This window comes from Chenopodium album, chromosome 23 (genome assembly GCF_948465745.1).
Source record: "Chenopodium album chromosome 23, dcCheAlbu1.1, whole genome shotgun sequence".
NCBI classification, from domain to species: domain Eukaryota; kingdom Viridiplantae; phylum Streptophyta; class Magnoliopsida; order Caryophyllales; family Amaranthaceae; genus Chenopodium; species Chenopodium album.
The window spans coordinates 28,347,840-28,375,274 of NC_137856.1; the positions used below are offsets into that span (position 1 = coordinate 28,347,840).

Sequence of the window (27,435 nt, forward strand, 5' to 3'; positions counted from 1 at the left end):
AAATGGATAATCAGTCATCGAGCCACCAGGACGACAGCAACAGCTGAAACCCAGAAATCCAAAATGCTCAATGATTCTGACACATTCTAGCTTGGAGTTTTTCATACTGTTATGTTATGAAAGTCCACCAAGGAAATTTCCTCGTTATTTCCCACTTCAATCTTCAGCTTCACTCTTCAATTAGATAACCAAAACAACAAAATATAATTATAAGTATAAATAGTTTTAAGCTTCCATTTTTACTAGGTCTCACTCTTTCAACTTCGAGCTTTTGGGTAGAGGTATGCAATGAATTAATGCTTTTTTTACTTACTGTAAATTAGAGCTATATATATGTAGGAATTTGTTTTGACTTATTAGACTTAATTCTTGTTTAGGGAGAACTTTGGTTGTAAATGTCGTATGACTTTTTATTAAAAACTTTATGTTCAAGCCTAAAAAGAAAAGTGTTTATGTGTTATACTCTATATGGCCTCTATTTTAATGTATTTGTGTTCATCAATTGTCATGTTCTTGGCCTTGCAATGAATATAAATTGCCTCAGTGATACGTAAGGTGGCGTATATTCAACCCCTTTAGCGCATTGTAGGATCATTGGTATGATAGTGTCTTGCATTGTTGCATACTTGCATTGAGATGGAAATGCTAAAGGAAGTTGTAGAAATGGAGAAATAAGGAAACACATAGACAAATTTTCGTGTAAAGAAATAGGAAATGTGTTAACACTAATACAACAAATCAACTTTATGATTAATAGTTTTTGTACATCGTATTTGTTTATAATATGATCTTATAGTTATATATTCACTTGAACCAGAAAGCTAATGAAAGACTCTTTTTTCCTGTACTCGGTTTGAGATAGGTAATTTAAAAGGTACGAATAGAGTATTAAGTGAAGAATCCGAGGATGAGAAGGATATTATGTCTTATGTTCATGGTCATATGGTTTTGCTCTTGGACATTGTCTTCTTCTCTCGTTGAAAAATCTAACGAGTGGATTAGCATTGAGCTAAAGAAGCGGGAATTAGACCTGGAAAGAGTGACTGCTTCAGGCATAAATGTTAAACGTAATCATAAGGATTTAGATTCAGCCATTGTATATTTGAAGAACTTCATGGATACTCAATATTATGGTGAGATTAGCATAGGCACCCCTCCTCAGAAGTTCAATGTGGTCTTTGATACTGGTAGCTCAAAACTTTGGGTTCCGTCTACTAAATGTTTCTTTTCGGTGAGTTTGTGCTATATGTTCTTTACATGTTGTCATTGGTTTTACTTAACATCAGCAAGCAGAGTGTTTTTAATTTATATTACTTCCTTTGTGATTACGAGCAGATTGCTTGCTACTTACACTCCAGTTACAGCTCAAGGATCTCAAGAACATACACCAAGATTGGTAATTACTCTTGTTTCTTGATGCCAAGAATTTTTGTTGCATAGTGTTTGGTGATGCTATTTTTCAGCTAGATTACAGCTTCTTATTGTCGCGAGGTATTACTTAAAACAAATGGAGAACTGGAAGGCTACGAAAGCATTGTAATTGTTTTAAAAAAATTAAACATCCTTCCACTTATAAGCTGTAAGCTAGTCGACAGCTTCAATCTATCACAAAGAATGGCCTAGTGTGCTGAACTGCTTATTTGATTTTCAACAGGCATACCTTACAAGATACCTTACGGCTCTGGATATATAGCGGGCATCTATAGCCAAGATAATGTTGATGTTGGTGGTCTTATTGTCCAAGATCAGGTTAGTTCGTTGCTTCTTTTTGATCCTGCAGCCTGCAGGTGTGCAGTGTGCAGGTAACCACAAATTTCAATGCTGCTTTTCTCAACCATAGCCTATGTCTTTCAGGTGTTTGTCGAAGCATTGGCAGAGAAATCAATAGATCTAATATTTATGAAGTTCGATGGGGTACTTGGCTTAGGATTACAGGATATATCTGTTGGGTCAGAGGCACCATTATGGTACATATAATTCACATTTTGTATGTACTTTATTCCTTTTCTTTTCCTGATTCTCAACCATCGCCTTAGTTTCATCTATCCGACATTCCAGCTTGTATATAACTAGCTGATTGGCGCGGTAGACTGCATCTTTCATTATTATCACCTACTTAAGTTGCACATAGATGCTGAATTAGCCTATTTAGCCTCTGCTGATCTCTGCTCCTGTTCTCCTGTTGAACATATCTTCTGCTTCCTTTCGCTATTGCATTATCACACGGTGGTCTGTCATTTTCTGTACTAGGTACAATATGATACAGCAGAAGCTTGTGAGCCAGCAACTCTTTTCTCTCTGGCTTAATCACAACCCACTTAGTACCGAAGTTGGGGGTGAAATTGTTTTCGGTGGTATTAACTGGAGACGTCACAAGGGTGATCATACTTATGTCCCAATGGCTAATAGTGAATATTGGCAGGTATTTAAAACTATAGGTTATGAATTTTGATATCTTGTTCTGTTCTTTTTCCATGATACTTCAACCATGATCTTTGTTTATGTCTTAACAGATCGAGTTTAATGGTCTTGACATAGCAAACAGTTCAACAGGTAGCATAATCAGCTAACTTCTGTTCATTGTTTATTACAATGATATATTTTATACTCCCTTCGTCCCTCAATAAGCTTCACTTACTCCGCCTTTGGATTTTGCTGAGACTGTGACATTTCCTTACAATTTACAGGTCACTGTTCAGATGGCTGTGCTGCTATAATCGATTCTGGAACATCCTTACTTGCTGGTCCGACGGTATACTTTATAGACTTGATATATCATGACTGTTTTTTGGTAGCAACTTAAGCAGTTCTTAACCAGTTAAAATCTATGTCAGATGATCATCGCAGAAATTAATCATGCAATTGGAGCAGAAGGAATAGTCAGCTTGGAATGTAAAACTGTTGTTTCAAACTTCGGGTCTCAAATATGGGATCATCTAATATCAGGGGTTTGTCCAACGTTTATTTGATTTTCACTCGGTCTCTACTGATTTCTTTCTTGTACATCTGATAAACTTAGCTGCATTCTTTTCTCCAACTCCAGTTAGAACCTGAAAGAGTTTGTACAGCAGTCGGCTTATGTTTGTACAATAACAGCTCGGGTTATATGAGGTTACTGTCACGAATTCACACCATTTATAATCAAAATTGTGTTCACTCCTCTGTTGAATTCTAACCTTGTCCTTGGAACTCATGCAGTGACGGAATTCATACAGTTGGCGATGGTGGATACGAGGAAAATTCATCAACTGTCAACAACACTGCATACTGTAGTTTCTGTGAGATGGCAGTAATCTACTTACAAGTGCAAATAAGAGAACGGAAAGCAAAGGAAATAGTACTTAATTTTATGAATAAGGTAACATTTTGATCATGTTTCACTTTATCTGTCTAGGTGAATCTGTGCATTCTGTAACTGATCATAGTGTCTTTGTTCAAGCTGTGTGAGAAACTCCCAAACCCGGGGCAAAAATCGTTTGTCGACTGCAAGAAAATCGGATCCATGCCACCGGTTTCGTTCACCATTGGGGACAAAGCCTTCCCTCTCATGCCAGAGCAGGTTAGTTTCTTAACTCATTATGCCCTTTGTGTGTGTTTGGTTTGTTGCTACAAATTTTATGTTTTAAAGCTTTGGTAAAAGCCCTAAAAATGGAAGTTTTTGTCCTCAAATGAAATTGATATTATTGTTATGAAACATATATATAAATTAGAGGATTAAGAGAAGAAGGTAAGAGATAGAGAATTACTACTTTTATAGCGGTACATATTACTCTTGTGTAATATTTTTGTGTGCATCATACAAGTAAATTTGTATGGCTATTTATAGTATAGTAGTGAAAAATACTAGTATTACATTGTGGGCTAAGATTAGGGGGTGACAATAAGGCTGACTAGCACATTAAATGCAATGAAGAAATTAAAGTGTGGACATTCACACTATACTTGACTAAATTAACTCTTAACAGATATATTTTACACGAAGAACTAATAAATAAGTAGATATCCAATCATTCAAAAATTTATTTACAAATATGATTATAAACTTCGTCGTTCCTCCTTATTGATCTTATAAATAAGATGCATGTAGTGGAATAAGCAGTGACGGGGCTACATTGACGTAATGCTCATGGAACCCTGTGCATCTTATAAATTAAATATCCAATTTCGTGACCACTAAAATTTAAGGGTCATATTCCATTGATCATCTTGTGCACCTAAAAAACCGCCACTAAAATAAGAGAAGGTGAAAGAGTTAATTTCTTTGCCTATACATATCATTTTTAATAATTTCCTCCCAAGAGTTCCAACAAAATGGAGCATCATTGCATGATCATCATGATATACATGGTCATAGGCAACATAGCTAGCATTGATATCCATGATTTATGTTTTTTCTTTTTTTCGTGCAACACATTTTGCACAACACGATAAGGATAGAAAATATGACATTGACATTGTATGTCTAACACATTGTATGTCTAATTTAGACAAATTCCCCCCCCCCCCCCCCCTTCAAATTCTTCCGCTTGGTGTGCTAAAGGCCAAAATCTAGATATATGAGTGTAAGGCAATGTTTTTAATTAGAGGTGACCAAATTGAGCCTTTAGGCGGGCTTTGGACAACTTTTTCCGGTCCAAAATTGGGTCGGGTTTGGCCTGGCCCAATTTTTTTAAAATTTTGGGGGCTTGTGAAATCAATTTAATTTAATTTTAGTTGATTTTTTTAGCCTAGTCTGAAAAGTCCGCATGACCCGCCTAGTTTGGATGGGTTTGGGCACACATTTTCCGGCCCAACCTGACCCGTTAAAAGAGAAATTTTTTTTTTGACCTGGCTTGGCCTGAATTCGTCCCGACCCGCCCATTATTCACCTCTATTTTTAATGGAAAACATTTTTCAAAATTAAAATATAAAAAATATTATAAATTTTATTGTACTCATATGGTTTATCAAGGATGGAGAACAATTTTGCAAGAGAAAAATATTTTATTGAAATGAATGAATGCTCTTTCCTCCTTGTAGCATGTACGAAAACAAATAAATAAAATAATATTTTTATATTTGTGTTTTCCTTTGAATTTTTTCCTGGGGAAAAATTATTTTCCTGGAACACAAAGTATCGGCCTATGGGGTGACTCCGTTTCACATTGAGTTCACCCAAAGACTAATCCCTTTGTTTTTTAATATTTGCATAACTTTGACTTATGCACTATTCACATATTCTCCTGATTTAATTTTATTATAAAATGAATAAATATAACGTTGTATTAATTATGTAATATACTCCGTATTAGTCTATTAGATTACTCCGTAGTTACAATGTTTACTTTTACAATTTTGTCATTTTAACAATTTTTACTACTCGTAGTAATAAGCAATTAAAAATATTAATGGTCAAGGCCTCAAAGTTATATCTTGACGAATATACCGGTTAAAATAATACTCCCTCCGTCTCTTTATTACATGCCTGTATTCCTTTTTGGGATGAACAAAATTAAATGTCTGTTTCTATCTATAGGTTGTATTTTTTTACAATATTATTTTCTTTTTGATGATTTGTCACTTTTTTTCTTTTTCTTTTTTGTACTCTAACATCAATTCCCAATACTTTCTCTCTCTTAATTCCTAACCACTTTTTCTTTCTCTCTATATCTCTCTCTAACCCCACATGTATATCAAAAACTTTTGCATGCCCCCGGTTTATTATAATTTTATTGTACATCGAACATTTTGCGAAAAGTGACCCTTTTTTCTTACAAAAGTGACCCTTTTTTTTTACAAAAGTGACCCTTTTTATTTACAAAAGTGATCCCTTTTTTTTCACAAAAGTGATTTTTTTCGTAAAAGTGGCCCTTATTTCTTCATAAAGTGACCCTTTTTCCTCACAAAAGTAATCCTTTTTCTCACAAAAATGACCCTTTTTTTTAACAAAGTGACCCCTTTTTTTTCCTTAGCCTTCTCCATTATTTTGGCTTTGTTTGGTTCATTATTAGTAAAAGGAAAATAAGAGAAAGGAAGGGAGGGAACGCCATTGAGATCAACGAGGACCTCAATGTTGCCATCGCCATTTAGATCGGCGATGAGAGGCGGAGGAAGGCGATCGGCTTCGTATTTGATGGGGTAATCATCCAATAGATGAAACTAAGCCTCCCTAAATGACAAGTCCCCCTCATGCTATTACAGAGAAGAAGAATTGAGAAAGGCTAGAATTATAGTTCAATTTAATTGAAAAAAGAAATTAGAATTAAAATTATAGTTCGAATTCAAATTGAAAAAAGTAATTAGAATTGAGAAAGGCTGGCGTTTCTTCATCTCTGTGCTGCTGTGCACATCTTCCTCGAGTAAACAGTGCCTCCTTAGCCTTCTCCAATATTTTGGCTTTGTTTGGTTCATTGATTTACAATAACTTTATGTACATCGGATGTTTTTGAATATTTGTGCATGTATATTTATACTCCCAATTATTAGTTTTAAGGAATCTTTAACTTTCTTAATTCCCATACAAAATGAGAAATAGACATGTAATAAGGGACGGAGGGAGTACAATTTTGTTAATAATAAAATACATAAAATATCTAAAGATTGGACGTAGGATCAATTAAGAAGGAGTTGGCTATTATATTACGCCAATGCCATCATGAATAAGTACAATTTGGTCTCTTTGTCATATCATATGTAACTTTTTCTGCCTCTAAAGTCTTTTAAAAATGTGCATCCCCTAATCCATTGTTTCCAAATGGTACAGTACATTCTCAAAGTAAAACAAAGTGGTTCACATGTGTGTCTCAATGGGTTTGTTGGTGTTGACGTTCCTTCACCACAAGGGCCTATTTGGTAAGTCATCTTATACCAGTACTTCCTTCGTTCCTTTTTTTCTACATACATCATTTACTCGTATAATGTATATACTTGGTACTATGTACTAGTATTATACAGTAATGTAATGTTGTTAAATTTTTAGAATGACACTAATAGGCGGTAGTAATTGGCAAATTTTTCTTAAAAATATTACTCCCTCCGTCCCTTTATTACATACCTGTATTTCTTTTTTGTGTCGTCAAAATTAAGTGCCTGTTTCTATTTATAGGTTGTACTGTTTTACAATATTATTGTCTTTTTGATGATTTGTCACCCTTTTTCTTTTTGTACTTTAACATTAATTTCCAATACTTTCTCTCTCCTAATTTCCAATCACTTTTTCTTTATTTCTGTCTCTCTCTAACCCCACATGCATATTTATACTTCCAATCATTAGGTTTAAGGAATGTTTGACTTTGTTAATTCCCGTGCAAATTGAGAAATGGGCATGTAATAAAGGGACGGAGGGAGTACTATTACAAGATGTGTATTTTTAGTTACAAATTGAATATTGATTATTACAAAGATCCCGTGGTATTCACAAGTGTTTTATTGTTGTTTTGGTGGTAGGATTCTTGGGAACATCTTTTTGGGAGCTTATCACTCAGTTTTCGATTATGGGAATCTTCGAGTTGGATTCGCCAAAGCTGCTTAGAAGTACTCTATCATCTTGTGACCTCCTCGATAGTCGATATTAGTAAATCCAAATTAAACATCCAATTTAGTAATTTACACACTTTGAGAAATTGGTGTTGTTTAATTAATGAACCTTTAATTTAATGTTGGATCATATCACCTAGTACTAGTACTAGTACTAAGGTATGACTAGATGTTTTGAGAGTTGAGACAGTCGACTTGTCGAGTGCTACAATTCATAGATTATTTTTGAAGTGAATCACATTTGGTTTTATCAATTTTCTACCCAAATAAAAAATAAAAAAAGAAAAAAAGTAATCACACTTGATACTTCTATTACCTCCGTTACATATAATGAATGTTAGTATTTTGAATTAATTTTGGAACGAACTATCTATAACTTCCCTTTGTACATCGTCATTAGTATTACGTAAAGATAATTTAGACTAATGACATCACTTGATATTCTAAATTTTGTAGTCATACTTTACAAGCGCCCCTAAAGAAAGATGATTAGAAATAATGATAAAAATTTTCAATATCTTTGGTGGCTTTACACTTGATTGATAAAGAGGATTATTTTGACGAAGAATTACACCATATTTGAATTGCCAGCTGCCGCCCCTAACTAGAATACACTTTACGCACCCAAAGTTTTAAAAAAATCTAAAGTCCAACTCTTAAGTGGCGTAACCATTCAATTCATTGTTTTTTAACATAGTTTCAATTCAATGTTGGTTGGTACGGTATTAGATTAATTAGTACAACAAATTTTCTATACCCATAACATTTTTTTATTAAAAAAAAAAAAATACCAAGACATTTTAACTCTTGATTGGATAATATTGGATATTACATATCAGTTTGTCAACGTTTCATTGACTCTTTAAATCTTTAATCCTTATAATTTATACAAATTAATTTTAAATTTTTTTAATGAGATATTCCACTAATTTTCCAAATGACTTTTCATTTTAAAAAAGCAATTCAATACGGAGTAATTAAGATTATACAAAAATATATCATCAGTATATTGTTTAGATTTTTAATTTAAATATGTTCAATTCAACATCATATCAGTTTTCATCTTTTCAACATATATTGAATTAGTTGTCATGAGTTCAATTCAATTACAATCAATTTTGAAAATCAAAATTAATTTTTAAACACCCTTAAACGTAAATGATAACTGTAGGTTTATAAATCAAACACTTTTAAAGTACTTACCCCTATTTTTTTTAGTTGACAACATATTTCTTTTAAGAAAAATCATTTTAAGTTGACACATGTCTTTTTTGAATAAGTTTTATGCCTTATATTTACTAGTGTACAACACTCGTTTCACCATTCTCTCCCATTCTTTCTTATCTTCTTAAAATTTGTGCCTAAATTAAACGCACCAGCTTAATAAAAATGGAGGAAGTATAATTTTTCCATTTTTGTTTTGTATATAAAGACTTGTAAAATTCAATATTAAATCTTATCATGACAATGATCAGTAATTTATTATATTTTCATAATAACAATACGAGTCATACTCCGTATATGGGTATAATGTATATATACTCCGTAATACGTCGTATAATACAATGCCGGCTTAGGTCTTACACGTAATACATTAGTTGGTGAGTACATGTGAGACACACTGCACGCACTTTGTCACACTTTCTCTTCCCTCCTCTCCATATTGACCATATATACACTCGTAACATCCATCTCCCTCTCATATTTAGTAGTTCCAACTTCCTAGTTTTGTCAAACAATTGTAACTAAAATCATAGATTAAACACACAAAAACATCTAAGTTTTGTCGATGGAAAATCCGCCGCAACAACCGCCGTCATCAGCTGTTTCCGTCCTCGAAAACACTAACAAGACGGCTGAGCTCGACTCTCCACTCCACACTATCGGGTTCGAAATTGATGAGCTATCGCCTTCTTGTGTTTCTGGCCACCTCGTAGTCACCCCTAAATGTTGCCAGGTTCAATTTACCTCTTTTTCCTCCTGTCAATTCTTCAAGCTTCATTCTTTATTAATTGCAACATTATATATTTTATTATTTCAAAAGTTAAGAAATGGTACGAAGATTTTTTTTATTTGTCTCCTTACAAACTTTACATGCATCCCGTTCTTTACATTCACACTCAATCAAAATACTATCTCCGTTACAGATTACGTGCAACGATTAGACATTTTCCCTCTCTACTTTATGTCAAATCGTTGCACATTACTTGTAACGGAGGTAGTATTTTTTTTGATTATTTATTTATTTAAATTTTTTAAATTGGGGTTTTTGTTTTTCGTTTTCATACAAGTCTTCCTTAACATGGTACATCCAGGTCTATTATGTAATTTTCAAGTCTTCATCTCGGGTCATATCATAATAATACCGTGCTCAAAACGCAAATCTTTTTGGTTTTTTTTTTTTTTTTTCTTCCGGTAAAATAATTATACAGAGTACTACTAATGCTACTGTATATTTTATTTTGACATTTAATATATCTAATTACGTATTTAAAAAAATTAAAAATTATTACTCACTTTGTGATTTAATAAGTGTTACACTTATCAAATCCGGCCGTGTTTTAATTAGTGTTATATTTTTTTTTTTGCAAAAGTTATATTAAAATATTATATCTCACTCTTCTTATGGTCCTCCCCAAACCCACTATTACTTTTTTTTTAATTATATTTTTCCTCTCACATTCATTACTTTTCAATAAACTATTAACCTCAATATCTTTCTTTTACAATATTTTAATACTCAAACTATCTCATTTACCTCTTTCTTTATTCAAGTCAATTAAATTGCATAAAACTATGTGCCAGTCAAACTGTAACAATTAAAAAAACACGGAGGGAGTACTTCGTATCATATAAAGCTACTCCCTTCGTGTTTTAATAAGTGCTACATTTAATAAATGCGGTCGTATTTAAATAAGTGTTGCACTTCCTTTTTTAGCAAAAAAAAAAAAAAACATTTTACTATTATATATCTCTTCTCTTATGGTCGCTGTCTAAACCCACATTTTTTTATTTTTTATTTTTCTTTATCACATTCATTACTTTTTAATAAACTATTAACCTTATCATTTTTCTTTTACAATTTTTTAATGCTATAACTACCTCACTTTGCAATCTAACCATATATGGAATTGACAGCCGTTCAAGGTGTTACATGGAGGAGTATCGGCGTTGATATCGGAGGCGCTGGCGAGTATAGGGGCGTATTTGGCATGTGGGATGAAAAGAGTGGCGGGAATCCATTTAAGCATCGACCATATGAGGAGTGCTCAAGTTGGTGATCTTGTTCTTGCTCAAGCAACCCCTCTCAGCTCTGGTCGCACAATTCAGGTATATTTCGATTATCGAATCCATTTATTAATGTCAAAATCATGCATAAATTAGTATTATTAATTATATACGGAGCTAGTACATCAACATAATAAAGGAGTAAGTGCTTCAGAGTGTTTATGAATTGTCTTTCCTATAAATATAATTAAATTTACGTTATTGTATTTCCAAATTTTGATTTCGTCTATGTTGAAGTATATGCTACCAAATAAGACATGTAATAAGTGTTTCACATTGATAAAAGCCGAGAGAGTCAAAACAGTTTATGAGGTTAAGGGACTAAATCTACTATTGAATATGGTTTTGGGATGGAACTTATTTGGTCTTGTGTAGTAGACATATAAATGGGTGCGGCACATACCCGTATTTAACAGACTAATACACACCATTAAACACTTTGCTATTAACAGACTAAAACTATTTTGTCGATTGAAGTGCATTAGTGCATGTAACTATGTAAGTGATGTAACATTAAAAATCCAAAAAAAAAAAAAAGAGAGTGTATGTAAATAATATTGATATAAGATTTTGACAAGGGTAAAACTCCTAATATTACTATAAATAAAAGAAAATCAAGAAGTATGCAATATGCATGTTAATTTCTTAATTGAACAAATGTTGACAAACTTAGCATTCCAATAAGCATCAATAATAGATTAAGTTGAGGAGTTTAATTTTGAAATTTTCAAAAGATAAAGGATAGTCAAAAGTGTACGGATACCCTTATCATTAGCATGTGGTATGTTTAAAGAGCCTGATTTTCTTGGTGGATTGCTAATACTCCGTATTTATTGGAGATATTAAGCAAAATATAGAGAAATTATGACTAAAGCAAACTTGCATTGTATTTATTACATTTATATGAATTACATTTGATGCCTTTCTTTTAGTTGAAGAACACTATTAAGCCTAAATAGTAACTAGCATGTGCCTAAATAGTCTTCTTAAAGCCATAAACATACGAAAACTAAAACTAGGTGGGCAATTAAACATGCCCCACGATTTACTCCATTGACCATTAACTTAATTCAACTACTACTAATTATAAGTCATAAATTACTTTTATTTAAGAGAATTGTTAGGTGCTAATACATTGGTTACAATCTAATTTGTTTTTGAAGCTACTTTTAACTTTCTTTATGGTCCGGATGAACCATATTAGCATTACAAATTACAAATAGAGGATGAGAGGTTTGAACATGTAGGTATGTAGCTTATTTCAGTCTTTGCCAATAAGCCAAGAATTCATTGTTTGTTCACTGTTCATGGCTGCTCTCTCGGTGTCTTGGGCACGACAGTCTTGAATAGGCTATTGCTATTAAAAATGGCACAAACAAGAAATAAAAACATATTGACCTAAAATGCATAAAACACCAAAGAAAACACCACAATTTTAAGTAGTTAGGGGGAAATTCCCCGTTTCTCACGGTGAGAAACAAACTACTAGTATGGTGCTTGGACATTGTCTTGTGCAATGTATAAAGATAAAATGATGCTTTCTCATCTTATGTGTAGTTTGGCATGATGGCTTCTAAACCTAGTCACGGGTGTAGCGTAGCCAACTTAACTAAAGTGACAAATGAAAATGATTTGTCTACTGGATCATGGCATCTCTAAGGTGAGTGATACCCGCCCGTATTTAACAATTAATTAACATTATAGGGTCATTTAAGGAGATTCAATACTCGTTCTGTTTCAAAAAGTTAATCCAGCTTTTTTTGTTTTGAATCGTTTTGAATTTATAGCTCTACTCACATTTGATTATTTGTCAAACAAATTCTACTCCTTATAGTTCTACCTTACTAGACACATTTTATGAGGCTACTCTTCTTATTACATATATAAGTTACCGGTTATATTATTATTCATTTTCCTTAGTACACGGATTAGTAGTTGGGAAGAGTTTCGTGGTATGGAGGGAGTACTAGATTAGTAGATTAGGACCTTATGAGTTAAGTTTTGAGAAAGGGGTTGACACTTCTTGAAAGAAAGGTTTTGTCTTAAGTGACCACTTGATCTTTAATTTTATATGAGACGTTCTTATATAATTAGTTGTTAGTTGCTACTAATCTACTATGAGGTTACAAACTTACAATGGACCGTGTTAGGTGTAACTAACTTACTATATAGGTTATGTAAAATCACAAGGACGAGACAGTAACACTTTCACCTAGCTAAGATTTATCTCATATTGAAATGTTGGTTATTGACAGGTTTGGGAGGTAAGATTATGGAACGCGGATGAGACGAGTATGAAGAAGGATCACATAATATCATCAGCCAGGGTTACCCTTGTTTGCAACCTCCCTGTACCCAACCATCTAAAAGAGACCTCGAAACCTTTTCGCAAATATGCTAAATTGTAGGTTATGACATTGCAAAGAATGGTGATCTTGCAGTTGTTGATGTTGTACTCTCTTATGATAGAATTGAGAGAAAATGCACATACATTTTACATTGCCAATTTGTGATCATGCAAGTTTTCAGTGTTTGGTAATTGGTACTGCTGATTGTTTCTTTGTTCTTTTTTTCTTTTATTATTGGGTAGAAAATATGTGTATAATTTCAGTTTCAAAATAATATTCTAAAAGGTTTGGATGTTTTCTGTAAAGAAAGAACAATTGTGCTAGCAGGTTATGACCTTATCCTTGATTTCTATCCTTAGCTATTCTGTATTCTGTTTATTCTTTTCATTAATAAATATGTAGAGGAGGTAGCCTTCCTTTTGGACCGTTATTAAAAAAAATTAGAAAAAAAAAAGTAGAAGTGCATTATCAAAAGATACTAGTAGTATGATTTTCAATCAGATTTGAGTTTTGATAAAAGAATTTGGTTTGTGTTCATGTTTTTTTCGTGATTGAGGAATCGGTTTGTAAGTTATTAATCGGACATGTGCTTTAGTTGCTAAATGAAACTATAGCGAAAGTAAATGTCATACATATATTTGGATAAAAATTAAAATCCTATCCAAACCAAATGAAATTAGTAATTTAGATTGAATTTTGTTAATTTTTTTTAAAAATAAATTTGGTTAGCTCGGACTCAAATACTTTTGATATTTAGTACTTCCTCCGTTTTTAAATACTTGCTTTATTTCTCTTGGACACGCATGCCGATACTAATCTTTGATCACTAATATTTTTAATTATCAATAAGTATAAATTCTAACAATTGAAATTTAATAATCTATTTATTGAGATGATTTCAACAAGTACCCACAAGACTATATTTATTCTTATATATAAATCACAAACATTAGTCAAAGTAGGACAAATGAATAATGCAAAAAATAGAAATGGAGCAAGTATTTAAAGACGGAGGAAGTATTTTTTAGATTGGATTGGATTTAAGGAATTCAAGTTCAATAAAATAGAGCCAAATTAGATTTTACTACTATCCTCCTAGAATTAGGCCCAAAATTATGTCAAAACCCAAATAATAGCCCACCCCCATTAAAAAAGAAGATTACATACAATGTTAAAGATTTCAACCATGTTTGCTCAACTTTGTGGGGTTACTAAAGAAGTGGGACTTGATAATTAACATTTGGATCATCGGAATTTTCTGCTATGGCTATCATTATTTCAGGTTGATTTTCAGAACTAAACTTTTAATTAGTTGGACCAACTATGTAATTATCCTAATTAATATTCCTTTTGGATCTTAATGGTGCCATAATTTTTCAGAAAGTTGATTATGGATCCATGAGGGCAATAAAGATGGAAGATTTTTGTTTTTTGCAGAGAACTTCAATAATTATTCACTCCCGTTGTGATTGTCCAAGGCTATATTTGGTAATTAGCTGTTAGCTGGTTGATGTAGCTAATTGTATTAACTGGTTTGACTAGCTAGTTATATTAGATGATTTGACTAGCTGGTTGTAAATAGCTTTTTAGTGTTAGCTGTTTCAGTGTATTTAATACTCAAAAATCTAATTGTTCAATAAGCTAATTTCAAAAGACTCTTGTAATGACCAAAAAGCTCTTGTAAAAACTAAAAGAGCTTTTTGACCTTAAAAAGATCTTTTAATAAGCTACTCCCTCCGTTCCACAATGATGTTCCTATTTTGAATCTTTGAATTTTTTAAGAAAGAGAGAATATGACATTAAACAATCATTAGTTTTATAATATCAATATATTTTTTTGATATTATAAATACTCCTATAAGAGCAAATATAGTCATGTGGGATCTAGTTTGATTCGTCTTAGTGAGTAGATTATTAATATCTAACTTCTATAATTTTTGCTAGTGTGAGATTAAAGATATTTGCGGTCAAAGATGGGTAAAATTTTGTATCGATTTACGAAACATGAACATCATTATGAAACAGAGGGAGTATTTATATTATCAAACACCAAAATTAAATTTTTAAAATGGTCAAAACTCTAATAATGTTCCATAAGCTAAAAGCTTTTCAAAAAGTTCTATGCTATACAAGACCTTAATCTTATTGGTGCAAAAATGCAAACAAACCAATAAACTTTATATCGTTAAAGGTCCAATTATATACAAGAGGTTGTTATATACATCCGGGTGTACCGTACACCTATGAGTATGTGTTCTCATTTTGATGATTGTTTTTCATTTTATCATCAAATAAAGAGCAACAACTAACCTTAGGTTAGTTAGGTGTCCGGTACACCCGGGTGTATATAAGTCTATAACAAATTCTAATTACATACTTACATGTGTAATATATAAAAAAAATATCATTATAGCTCATACTACTAATATGCTTGCACTACAATGGGTGAAAGACGATCCATTATGTACAATTTACATCACTTACAATCGTTACTCACTACACTTCACTTCACTAACTGTACAAGAAATTTTGAAGATATATCCTAAGTAGGTTGATTCATCATCAACAAAAGCTTTACCAAACAATCATTCATTATTTCTTTGCCTTAGTGTGCAATAGACAGTTTCAGAAAACGCATCAATTAACAGTTGTTCCTAATTGATTTCTTCTTAGTCAATTTTATAGCATTACAACCTCTATCATCAATTTTATCATCTCACATCGCACCTCTTTATATTGAGAGATTCTGAATATTTGTCCAAATCCCAAGTGAAAAATTGAACTAAAAAATAAATATCCATATAATTTAAAATATATTGACATATAGTACAACGAATAGATACCTGAGTCCGTAAGATTTATAAAATACTCCATATACTTTAATACTTATAAGTTCTCAACTACCTTAATTCCCATATACGAAGTATATACTTTGATAAACTTGTTTAGTCACTCCTCCCTATGCCCCTACAAGTGGACCAATTCATCCCTTCCCCAAACTCCTCTACAACCACCACAAAAAGATGATTTAAACTCCATTATAATCCCACCTAACCACAACCTAAACTAAATGGATCAATCTTTTAGGGATGACCTCGAAATAAGATACAGGACAAATTAATATAACCGAATGGATAAAAGCTTTCCACTCATAATAAGGTTCAAATACTTTGACATCTAATCAAACATTAATAAGTCAAGTTACTTAAAAATTATTAAATGGAGAAATGACTTAATAAATAATAAAAACCCAAAATCAATGAGAGTTAGCTCAAGCGGTAAACAACTTGATGTCGTTTAATGGAGGTATCTAATTCGAGCCTCACCGAATACAAAATACTCTTGTTGGGAGACTCATCCATCATTAACTAGGCGTGCAACCGGATTGGGCAAACTCGCAAAAAAATAAAAATAAAAACACAAAGCATTGGCCGAGTTACCTATCTACAAGTCTACAACTATACAAAATTGCAAGAAAGTTAAAATATTATACATTTACCGAAAAAGATGCACCAAACAAAAAACACACAATATACCAAAAAACTCCCATCACATCCATGACACATTGACACCCACAACATAATAACATTATATTTTTATAACAACCTCTATCTTTAATAAATCATCAAAAGCAAAAGGTTCCAAAGTTGGCCAACGCTGAAAAAACCCAAATGGAATACCAACCACCTTCATCTTCTTCTTCTTCGTCTTCATCAACATCTTCATCCCCATCTCCGTCTTCGTCTTCGAAGACGGAGAAGCTTGACTTCCCACTCCACGCAATCGGGTTCGAAATCGATGAAGTGTCTCCCGCTAAAGTCACCGGACGTCTTCTCGTCACCTACAAATGTTGCCAGGTAACTTTAATTTCCTTGCAACTTTTTTTTTCTAGATTTATTGTTTTCATTTGTGGATGATTTTGTAGAGTTAATAGTATGAAAATTGGTTAAATTAGCAGTGTGACAGTTTCAGCAATAATTCAGCTGTTACTTTCTTATCTGCTCTATCTAAAAAAGTTGGTACTTTTTCTTTACTTTGGTTAAGAAAATGGCACGTAACATCGTAATACTATAGTTATGTGAATCTTACCAAGTAGATTTTTCCAACTATTTTTAGTTTGTTGCATTTTGGGTTTATATTTATTTTACATAGTAAAATTAATTAGCTGATATTTAATTGGTTGATTTTTTGGTGATCAAATTAAAAGTCCAAAATTGCTGAGTATATCATGCTTATTGACAAAATTACATAACTAGCAAAGTAGCAATCTTTTTTTTTTTTTTTTTTTTTTTTTAAATTTCTTTTGTGGCCTAAAATACTCCGTCTCATAATGATATGGGCAAACTGAGCTACCAAAGAATTTTATGGAGATGTTACATGAGCCTTTATGACATTAAATATCATGCTCTCTTCATCATAAAAATAAGTCTTATTTAACCCAAAACACTTGTTCTTATAAGTAAAATATTTTATTTTATCCAAAAAGTCAAATTTCTAATTCTTAAGTAGAAGTTACATTTTACTTATCTACTCAAATTATTTAATCCATTATATTATAGCATTCATTTAAATTAATTTTGAAGAATGAAATTGCAATAATTTTTTTTTTTAAAACATATAATCAAACAAATTTCACTATTATTTTGTCACTTACATTCACATATAATTAATCAATCTCTATCATCTCATTAATTTTTTAATTTTTTGGTTTTATTCATCTTTCCAAAAACATGTGCAAAATGCATAAAAGGTTTTTTTTTTTTTTTCTTTTTTTTTTTTCTGTAGATGGAAGTAGTACTCTATACCTACTCATGATTTTATAGCTACTCTCCACTTGAAATTACTTAGGGCCAGTTCTGATTGGCTGAACTTATTGGAGTTGAACTGAATATTTTATCTAATTTGAGCTGAATTGAACTGAAAATAATATGAAGAGAATAGATCTTATTGATATTAGTAAAATTGTTTACAATTATGTCGACTTTATATCTAGGAACTTTGATGCAGCATTACTGACACAATATTACTTTGACAAGTTGGGGAATATTACTTGTCACTATAATGTGGGGTACAAACTCAATAATGTACAAGTACTTCCTACCTCTGTTTCTTTTTAGTTGACACGTTTTGACTTTAACACTATTTATCCACCCCTCTTTAACCGTATTTTGTGCTCTACACATAATGAAAAATATAGTCATGTGGGATCTTGTTAAATTCGTCATGTTATATACTTTCAAAGTATCAACTTTTCATAATTTTTGCTTATCGATAATTAAAGATATTTATAATTAAGTAAGTGTATTGGCAAACGTGACTAAAGAAACGTGTCAATTAAAAAGAAACAGAGGAAGTATTTGTTAGTTCGAATCGTTGCATTATAATGTGCTATATGAGTACTTTAAAAAGTTAGAAGTAAAGTAATGCGGATTTTCACTTATAAAATTATAAGTAATCAAGTATCATCACTTGGTAAAATTCAACCCTTACACTTATGATCTAAATCAAACAAAGATTCCTACTAAATAAGTTAAGTGTTGGTGTAAATATATGTATGATTTCTTGCAAATTATGGTATTAGCATAAAACAATAACCATAAATTTTTGATCGGTGAGTATAAGTTTATAATTTATCTTTTATGAATAAATTGCTTAAAAGGTGTTTGTTCAACTTATTCAAATAATAAGTTCAGGTTCGAGAAATTATTTACATACTTCTTATGTTATATTAAGTTTGATTAACGAACAATTATGGTAGATTTAATAATTTCAGATAAGTTTCAATAAGTTAGTAAAGTTTAACCATAAATGCATACGCAGCCATTCAAGGTGTTACATGGAGGAGTATCGGCCTTGATATCAGAGTCATTAGCGAGCATGGGAGCACATCTAGCAAGTGGGCTAAAGCGAGTGGCCGGAATCCACCTAAGCATCAACCATGTGAAGCGGGCTGAGCTAGGTGACCTTGTTCTTGCCGAGGCCGTTCCCATTACACTTGGCCGTACCATTCAGGTCTTTCTTATGCTTTTGTTTCTTTTATGCTTTAGTTCTTGTCCTTGTGAGTTGTGACTTTTTGAAGTTTGAACCATTTTTATACCGTATGATTATATTAAACAACCTCTATCACAAATTTACAATAATTATAACTTGTTGTAATGTCATAATAACTCGATTTCTTTTTTCCTTCTTTTTAATGGTGAGAAGGCACATCATAGGAAAGTAAGGGTTTGGATTTTTAGCAAAATCCTTCGTAGAACAAACTTGGTGAGATTCGACCTCTGGCCTCACAACTAAAAGTTGAAGAGCTAGTCAACTGATCTAGTCTCGTATCTAGGGATGTTAGTGGGGCGGGGATGGGGATAAAAACCATACCCGCCATGGGTGATGGGGCGGGGGTGGATTTTAAGTTGTACCCACCCCATCCCCGCTCCACCCCACCCGCCCCACTTCGTACCCGTCCCATCCCCACTTCATACCCACGTTTATATATCTCTAAAAGCAAAATTATATACTTTTATACTATTTTATAAAATTATAACGTGAAATAAAATATTAATTATAATACTTTGTACTACACTTATATTATAAATAAAAATGTGTGTAATATTAAAAGTGTTTTTTTTTAATAATTATAATCCGTATTAATTACGTAGGATTGTGTATTTGAGAGGCGGAGATTAGGTGGGTCTTGGGTGGGGATCAGGCGGGTCTTTGGTGGGGATTAGGTGGGGATGGATATCCTAGTGGGGGCGGGGCGGGGCGGGGATGGTTTTGGAGTTGTACCCGCTGGGGCGGGGATGAGAATGAATATTGAACCCGCCGCGGGGATGGGGATGGAGATGAAAATATTAGGTGGGGATGGGGATGGGGATGGGAATGCCAACATCCACCCCGGCCGGCCCCATTGACATCCCTACTCGTATCTCTCATTCTAAATTCTAGAATGGTAGGAATATCATTTGTCAATTTAAAGTCCTTATCTATACAAAGGGCTAAAATAAATATTTTGAGGGGGTGGACAATTAGGTGAATGATAGTATAAGATGTTGATGTGTTAAGAAATTTCTAGTCAAGTTCATAGTATTGATAGTAAAGTATTATTATATTTAGTGATAGATGTTGATTTATTGAGTTAGATGCATTTTAATAAGAGGCAAAATTTCACCTACCATACTATCTCCCTCTTTATTATAAGAAAATAAAAACGTTTTAACTAGGATGGGAAGATTAAAGAGGACCACTAAGTCCATCCTCATCTACCAATTGAAAATTTGAGGGTAGGTATGAGAATTATTTATTGACTTGTTAGCATCTTCTAAGCAATGAATGTGACTAATGTAATTGGTGTACACGACCTTTGATCTTTGTAAGTAACGTGCAAATACTAATGATGATGAACCTAAATTAATGATCGATAAATAGTATTCCTTTAGCTTGTCCTTCGTGGTACAACCAATTGTATAATGCATACGAAACAATCTAATTCATTTAGCAAAAGTGTACTCTGTATGGTTGTAACTTGTATATGGTATAAATGGTCGTACGATTGGAGTTGAGGATGATCATGTAGGACATACAACTATACAAGTACCAAGTACCCTTCTGATATTTTGTAGGTTGTTGAATGTTTTTCTGAAACAATTTTTGTTGTTTCTAGTAGTTGATTTCGATCCCTACAATACAATGCTTCAATAGAAGTATAGAACCAATCATCCTTAAAAAGAGTGACATGTATTTTACCAACTCTTTCAGATTTATAGGTCATTTTTTAGAAGAGATTTTTAAACGAGCATATTGAGCTTGACTAGCTAATTGTACGGAGTAAGATGTTAAAAAATGAAGCCTTTTAGATTAGCTCATTGTAAAGCTTTAGACAAATTACAATTGTCCTATAGTTCTGCATTTTATTCTACAACTGTTTTTATTTGAATATAATTATTTATCAAAGATGGTCAATGTAACATAAATAAATAGCATAAAAGTCAATAACTGAAAACACTGAGTCACAAGAAACTCCAGAACTCTTACTGACTGCAATTTGCAAGTCTAATGGTAAATATGTCGCCATTGTATTTGATGTTACAGGTGTGGGAAGTGCAACTATGGAAAACAAACCCCAACAACTCAGAGAGCAAATCCTTGGTATCATCTTCCCGTGTAACTCTGATTTGCAACCTTCCTGTACCAGAACATGCAAAAGATGCAGACAAACATCTTCGAAAATATGCCAAGTTATGAGTTTCAACTGATCGGTAACACGGATTGTAGATGATGAAGTTCACATGTTGGTATATATAAGTGGTCTAAACCCAGATCACTCCAACTCACAAGACACAAGAAGGCTAGTAGCATTGAGCCATTGTTATTTTCTCTCGTCCGATCCCCTGTTTCAGGGGTTGTACATAGTTGGACGAGTGGATCATTCTGACTTTGTAATTTAAAGATGATGACGATGATTTAAACATACGAATTGAAGTTACTACATTATTATGCAATACCTTCTCAGAAGATCTATCTTTTGTTATTCATACTCTTAACAATGGATGTCATATTAGAGATGCGAAAAACAACTCAAAATAGATCACCGTAAAACAAAACTCTTTTGACAGAAACACCAAACATGTATATAGAAAAAATTCTGGACAAGATTGAGCTCTTGTGATTGGCTAAAAGCCTAGCAGAAATGATCCGTGATAAGAAAAAGACATGGCAAAGATCAGCTGAAATTTCATCACCAGATAATAAACACGATGCTTCTAATACTCATCACATTCTAACACAACAATATGAACTGGCAACTTACAGTTCATTTTCTAATGTGAAGCTGAACGAGAAGGATTGGTAAAGCAATGAATTAGACCTATTTTTTCTTTTTCCCACCCTTGCCAGATTTTGCAGGTGCATTACTTGAGCTGGAAGTTGGTTCTTGCTTCTTTGTAGTTCTTCCAATATGACGAGGTACCATTTCGGCAATTTTCAACATCAAATGTTTTCCTGTATAGTGGCAGTCAAAAAGTGAAGATAATAAGTTGCTAAAATTTTTACATTTGTGATTATAATGTAAAAGGAAAATAACATAATCGATATGTTCCAGCAAGAATATAGTTTAAACTATGCACATGGGATGAACTCTCATTATAAGCATTCTTCCACCCAGCATAGTTTCCCGCTGTTTGTAAGATGGCACAGAAATATGTTCCCTATTATTTTCTTATCATTCAACAAAATCAATCTGGCATCATGACCCATGTCAGGGCGTAGCAGTTTCACAGCAGAGGGAGGAGAATGAAGAAAGAGTGCACCTAACTTTTATACAATAAAGTTGAAGACTGCCTCAGTTCAAAAGAAAATTCAGTAAATAGGATTAAATAGTCAGAGAGACTGATAAATTTACATTAGTGAAGGAAGAGGAAACGCTGTAAGGCTAAGCCAATAGATGTTGAAAGCTGAAACAGTGCAGTCCAGCATAATGTATATTGTATACCAATCTTCTAAAGCAATATTTTTTACTTATTATACCAAATATATTTACAGGTGAAATAAGTTTTTAAGATCATACTATTGTCATCCAAAACATCAACATAAAACACAAAAAGGAAGTTTTCCTTTTCAAACAGAAAATCCAAATAATTACTGGTCAAGTTGTGAGATAATTGCTTTTATCCAGACCTCAACCTCAGGGATAACCAAAAGCAGGACCATACTTGGGAAGTTGGGGCAATTTTTGTACCTCTTCTTTGTAATGCTTAATGTTAGACGGTGGTAAGTATTGATACTTATTCTTGGAAAGTACAGCAATTTGATGTATATCAGCACAAAAATGATTATAACTCCAATGTCAAACTGAACAGATTGTGTATGGCAAAATGCATTCATATCCCAAATCATCAAAACATTAACTGCAGATCAGATTCTTTTGCAAGTGCATACAATGTTGACATATTGTTAATCTTCTGTACCCCCTCAGCTCATCCCCAAATAAAAGTTTCACTTGCCTACTACACGTGTTTTTAATAAGATGAAAAAAGGGGATTGGTTGATTAAAAATGAATGAAAAGAATTCGGGTGAATATAAGAAACAAAATTTTAGGAATTGGGTGATTCAAAATTGTATAAGAAAGATGTGGGGATTGGTGGATTAAAAATGAGCTAAAAAAATTGAAGTTACACTTTTATTAGAGAACAAGATTTTTGGATAAATTTGGACTTGAGTGTGGGAGCGTATGAAATTGATAATCTAACCTACAGTTAAACAAGATTGTTCATAGAGCACTAACTTACTCCCAAGGTAATTGTAAATATTACCAAAAAATAAAAAAATAAATAAATAAATAAAAGAGAAAGAAAGTACAAGAGAATCTCAAAAGATGTCTTACACATGTAAATGATAGAATGCATTTGTGACATGACACGCCTCAAGCCAAGAAATTCAGAGCATATATTTGGAATTAATTTCACTAGCTTAATCCATTTCTTTGGTTCATCTTACACTAACTTGCACTCATAGGCTCACACAACTAATACTATCTCTGCAAGCAAAGCTCTGCATCACCTTGGTCCTCAAACTAAGGCCATCAAAGAGCCTCTAGCCCTTCAAAATAGTGCTCTTGAGTCTAGTCTCATTATTCTCTCTTTTTAATTGTTATTTAAGAAACATATGTCCACACTTAAGCAATTATTGATAAGAAATGCAACATCATTACAACATTACACCTTATCCACCACCCATCACACACATAACAGTTGGGATTATTGTACACTTCCTTAGTACAGGACTTTCTTTTTTTTTAATCATTAAAGTTTATCTCAATGAGTACATATCCTGTTATAATACAAGCAACAAAAACCAGTAGTTAGATGAAAAGAACCAAGGAGAAGGATACCCCTTAGTGTGGACTGTGGAGAAGACCAATTGCAGACTCAAAGAGGACGAGTAAGCAAAGGTATCTTTAAATGCAAAAGGATTCATAAACCAAAAGATATGTGATCCCAAAAAATCACTAAACTTAATTGACATTACCAAGCATTCTATCTTGGGATTAATAGGAACCAAAACTCAAAAAATGTCTACTCTCCAAATACTACTCGGGCCAAGATACGCCAAGTATCCTATAGAGTAAAGTCAAGAACTAGAATAATCGAAATGGCAATCACCATGTCAAACACTCTTTGAATAAAGTTGCATTGTCACTTGTTAACACAACTAAAGGGGTCAACCAAGTTCTTAAATATCAAAGGTCTGGCAGAAATAGAAAATATCAAAAGCAAACTAGACCACGGATAGGTTTAAGTTAAGACTAAACATATACGGAGCATACATACAAAATGGAGTTGGTTCATGGTGATATCTTCTAAATGATGGGGTTGATGAGACTCCTGAAAGTTCTCTGAAGTAGATTAAAAGCTTAGTTAATACTCATTTGTCTACAAATAATCTTCCTATTCAGTTAAAAAAGCACATTAAGGGTTATAGTATGGTGGGATACTGGGATAAGTTTTTTTTTTTTTTGAGAAATAAGAGTAAAATTTTAATTGAAAGATAGTAGGTGGGTGATAAGGCCCACATCACATGGGAAGTAAAGAAAAACGTGAGAGAAAGAGATTGTGCTAAGTGTAAAAGTCCTTGGAGCCTAGGCGTAAGGCAAAGATGCACGCCTTTTGTAGGTGACGACACTCTTTGTATAATAAATAATTATTAGTTTAATTTTTTTTTTTTTAAAAAAAAAAAAACTAAAAAAAGAATTATGAGAAAAGGTGAACGGGCTATGTGATATATTAGCTAGGGTTATTCAAATGGGATTGGGGGATATGAGGTTTCTCTCTCCTCTAATGTTAAAGTATATCTGAATGTCACAAAGTCGCGGGGTGGTTTACTTAAGAAAATTATCTTACATATAAGCTACTTTTTCCTTACAACATAAGGGCATAACCGCATAAGGGGCAAGAAGCAACCTAGAAAAAAGTGCATAGGCGCACGCCTTTGCGTCTTACAAAGCTAAGGCCCCAGGTCTAACGCCTCACTTTCTAAAACTAAGGCTGCTAAGGTCCACATCACTTGGGTTGAGTAGGTTAAGTTTTCATTTAAAAGTAACAGAAATATTCTTTGGGAACAAAAAGGAATACAGAATTTTTTTTTTCTTTTGGAAATGGAATACTAATAACCTCAATTAATCGAGGCTATAAGTTCACATTGGACATCTATGTATGAAGATTAGTAGAATGGCATATATAAATATATAAAAGTGGTTACTTTTGAGATAAAAGAGCAATCTTCAAAAGGTTAAACCAAGCAGTCGGTCACTTGGTCAGATAATCAGGAATAGCCGTTGATCAGAAAATATGGGATATAAACATGAGGTAAGCCTACCCCTAAACTTCCAAACTCAGGAGCAAAAGTTTTGCCTCTGATGTCCTCTAGGACTTTTCAACCCTAAAATGTCAAGCTGATCACATTGTATAAGATGGGATTATAGTCTTTGCAGATGCAATTCAGTGCCCAACAAGTTCACTCTTTTCCCTTAAATACATAAGAAGTGCTCAGTATACAGTGTATGAAATTGAAACCTAGAAAATCACTTATCCTTCGCCCAGGACTATGTAATGAAAATTTGGAAATAGAACACATAAAACCAAGTCCACCAGATGCTTATTGTTTGTTTGTCAATAGAGGTAAAACACTAAAGCCATACTGGCCAAAAGATCATGACATCAACAAATTTTTAGCAGATTCACACAATCACACTTGGAATGGTAGAATGGGAGCATTAAATCTATGGCTCAGTAGTACAACAAAAAAACTATCACACAGAGGATGACAAGATTGACAACAGATGCCTGTTTACCTACAAAAATCATCCAAGTTCTAATATACTCCATTAGCCAAGACATACACTATCTACCTTTAGTCTCAGCTTAAAGGTACATTCAATTGTATCTTTAATCTCAGCTCTTTACAGTGCATCAAGACACACACTATCTACCTTCACGATTCTCAAAAGTCCATTGTTCTACATTCAAACACACACCACTACACGGTATTCATGTTGTTTCAGAAAAATCCAACTCACCCCAGTCAGTGTGACTGCCAGTCACACCCATCCTCAATTCAAGATAATTGATTCATCATGTCATTGAACTTCTACATTAACCCCATAATTTCCAAGCAAGATGATCCCAACAATAGTTTAAAGCCTTAAACTCTCTCAACCGATATCTCCACATACAATGAATGAATTACATCCGAACTCCAAAAACACATCTATGTTACAAAATCAACACAATAAGCAACCAAAATACGATCAACAAATGGCACAATGGAGAAATTCTTACTCGACGAAATCTCAGGGTTACATAAACTCCCATCTTCTTGTTTTAGCAATACTCTCACCCTCCCTCTCTGCATAAAATCCCTTGGATACGCCTTCTCAGCCTGCAATTACAATATCACATACATCAACCAACAAAATCCAACGAAATCAACAAAACTAACACCAAAATTGAATAAAAAAACCAAAAATTACTAACTAATTGACAAAATTAGCACCAAAATTGAATACAAAAAACAAAAATTACAAACAAAATCAAACCTCTTTATGGTAAGGAAGATTGAGAAATTTGCAGCAATCTCCAATTTCATCGCAAGTAGGATTTTCGCAAGCTTTGGAAGCGCAAATTCGGCGACCTTGAGCAATTGTTTTCTTCGAATTGATGTATACTGGGTACAATACCACCCACTTTTTCACATTGGGCAATTCGTCATTCATCTTTTCTTCTGTAAAAACCCTAATTCGATCAAATTTTAAGAAATTGATAAAATTGATGCAGATAATCGTAAATCAGTTCGTTTGATCAATAAGCAACAATCAAATTTCGATGATAAAATTGAAAAAAATGACATTAATTGAAGGAAATTACAGGAATTTGGGAATGTAGTATGAACTCCGGTTGGATCGATGGTGTATCGTATGAGAGAAAAATCAATGGACTTTCTGACCTGAGAGTGTTCTTACTCCTCTAAGTTCAACTCCGTAACAGGCGTATAGGTGTCCGACTCTCTAACAGAAGATTTTGCTATTTTTTCCGAGTTGTTTGGTTGAATAAAATTTATTGAAATTAATTTTAATGAATTGAAATTATTTTTGTTGAATTAAATTATTGTTACTGAATTGAAATTAATTTTACTTAAGTTAAATTATTGTTACTAAAATGAAATTTTTTATTTTTTTTTGAAAGCAAAATGAAATTAATTTTATTGAACTGAAATTATTTGTAAAACTGAATATTT

General features: G+C 32.8%; 3 protein-coding genes and 1 pseudogene across 6 annotated transcripts; 3 read left to right on the forward strand and 1 right to left on the reverse strand.

Moving 5' to 3' along the window:
• The first annotated feature begins 254 nt into the window (after positions 1 to 254).
• Positions 255 to 7,776, forward strand: LOC145609751 (aspartic proteinase-like). 2 transcript variants are annotated; one of them, XM_081665219.1, is made up of 14 exons: positions 255 to 281; positions 863 to 1,231; positions 1,336 to 1,396; positions 1,655 to 1,749; positions 1,855 to 1,967; positions 2,251 to 2,422; positions 2,514 to 2,553; positions 2,688 to 2,752; positions 2,835 to 2,948; positions 3,044 to 3,111; positions 3,199 to 3,358; positions 3,440 to 3,559; positions 6,743 to 6,831; positions 7,426 to 7,776. In XM_081665219.1, the coding sequence occupies exons 2-14, from the start codon at positions 908 to 910 to the stop codon at positions 7,508 to 7,510; spliced, it is 1,506 nt and encodes a 501-aa protein (XP_081521345.1). In that variant the 5' UTR covers positions 255 to 281; positions 863 to 907; the 3' UTR covers positions 7,511 to 7,776. The 2 variants fall into 2 exon arrangements, with proteins under 2 accessions (XP_081521345.1, XP_081521346.1); XM_081665220.1 differs by lacking the exon at positions 255 to 281 and having other exon boundaries at positions 399 to 1,231.
• A 1,528-nt stretch (positions 7,777 to 9,304) lies between these two features.
• On the forward strand, positions 9,305 to 13,474 carry LOC145607272 (1,4-dihydroxy-2-naphthoyl-CoA thioesterase 1 pseudogene; annotated as a pseudogene). The gene is made up of 3 exons (XR_014105534.1): positions 9,305 to 9,472; positions 10,654 to 10,845; positions 13,059 to 13,474. The product of XR_014105534.1 is annotated as a 1,4-dihydroxy-2-naphthoyl-CoA thioesterase 1 pseudogene (transcript).
• Positions 13,475 to 16,784: 3,310 nt separating this feature from the next.
• On the forward strand, positions 16,785 to 21,669 carry LOC145607873 (1,4-dihydroxy-2-naphthoyl-CoA thioesterase 1-like). Its single transcript, XM_081663468.1, has 3 exons — positions 16,785 to 17,008; positions 18,972 to 19,163; positions 21,237 to 21,669. The coding sequence occupies exons 1-3, from the start codon at positions 16,823 to 16,825 to the stop codon at positions 21,387 to 21,389; spliced, it is 531 nt and encodes a 176-aa protein (XP_081519594.1). The 5' UTR covers positions 16,785 to 16,822; the 3' UTR covers positions 21,390 to 21,669.
• Positions 21,670 to 21,751: 82 nt separating this feature from the next.
• Positions 21,752 to 27,215, reverse strand: LOC145607874 (signal recognition particle 19 kDa protein-like). 2 transcript variants are annotated; one of them, XM_081663469.1, is made up of 4 exons: positions 27,066 to 27,215; positions 26,738 to 26,922; positions 26,481 to 26,580; positions 21,752 to 22,145 (listed from the first exon to the last, which is right to left on the reverse strand). In XM_081663469.1, exons 2-4 carry the CDS (start codon positions 26,912 to 26,914, stop codon positions 22,012 to 22,014), a joined length of 411 nt encoding a protein of 136 aa, XP_081519595.1. In that variant the 5' UTR covers positions 26,915 to 26,922; positions 27,066 to 27,215; the 3' UTR covers positions 21,752 to 22,011. The 2 variants fall into 2 exon arrangements, with proteins under 2 accessions (XP_081519595.1, XP_081519596.1); XM_081663470.1 differs by having other exon boundaries at positions 26,738 to 26,933.
• Between the last annotated feature and the right edge of the window lie 220 nt (positions 27,216 to 27,435).

Excerpts from the sequence above, each read along its gene's own strand:
- LOC145609751 (XM_081665219.1), top strand. The coding sequence starts at position 908 with ATGAGAAGGATATTATGTCTTATGTTCATGGTCATATGGTTTTGCTCT. Across the intron at positions 1,232-1,335 it reads CTACTAAATGTTTCTTTTCG|ATTGCTTGCTACTTACACTC; the intron begins GTGAGTTTGTGC and ends GATTACGAGCAG. Across the intron at positions 3,112-3,198 it reads AACAGCTCGGGTTATATGAG|TGACGGAATTCATACAGTTG; the intron begins GTTACTGTCACG and ends GAACTCATGCAG.
- LOC145607873 (XM_081663468.1), top strand. The coding sequence starts at position 16,823 with ATGGAATACCAACCACCTTCATCTTCTTCTTCTTCGTCTTCATCAACA. Across the intron at positions 17,009-18,971 it reads TCACCTACAAATGTTGCCAG|CCATTCAAGGTGTTACATGG; the intron begins GTAACTTTAATT and ends ATGCATACGCAG. Across the intron at positions 19,164-21,236 it reads CACTTGGCCGTACCATTCAG|GTGTGGGAAGTGCAACTATG; the intron begins GTCTTTCTTATG and ends TTGATGTTACAG.
- LOC145607874 (XM_081663469.1), bottom strand. The coding sequence starts at position 26,914 with ATGAATGACGAATTGCCCAATGTGAAAAAGTGGGTGGTATTGTACCCA. Across the intron at positions 26,581-26,737 it reads ATCTTCCTTACCATAAAGAG|GCTGAGAAGGCGTATCCAAG; the intron begins GTTTGATTTTGT and ends TTGTAATTGCAG. Across the intron at positions 22,146-26,480 it reads TAACCCTGAGATTTCGTCGA|GAAAACATTTGATGTTGAAA; the intron begins GTAAGAATTTCT and ends GCCACTATACAG.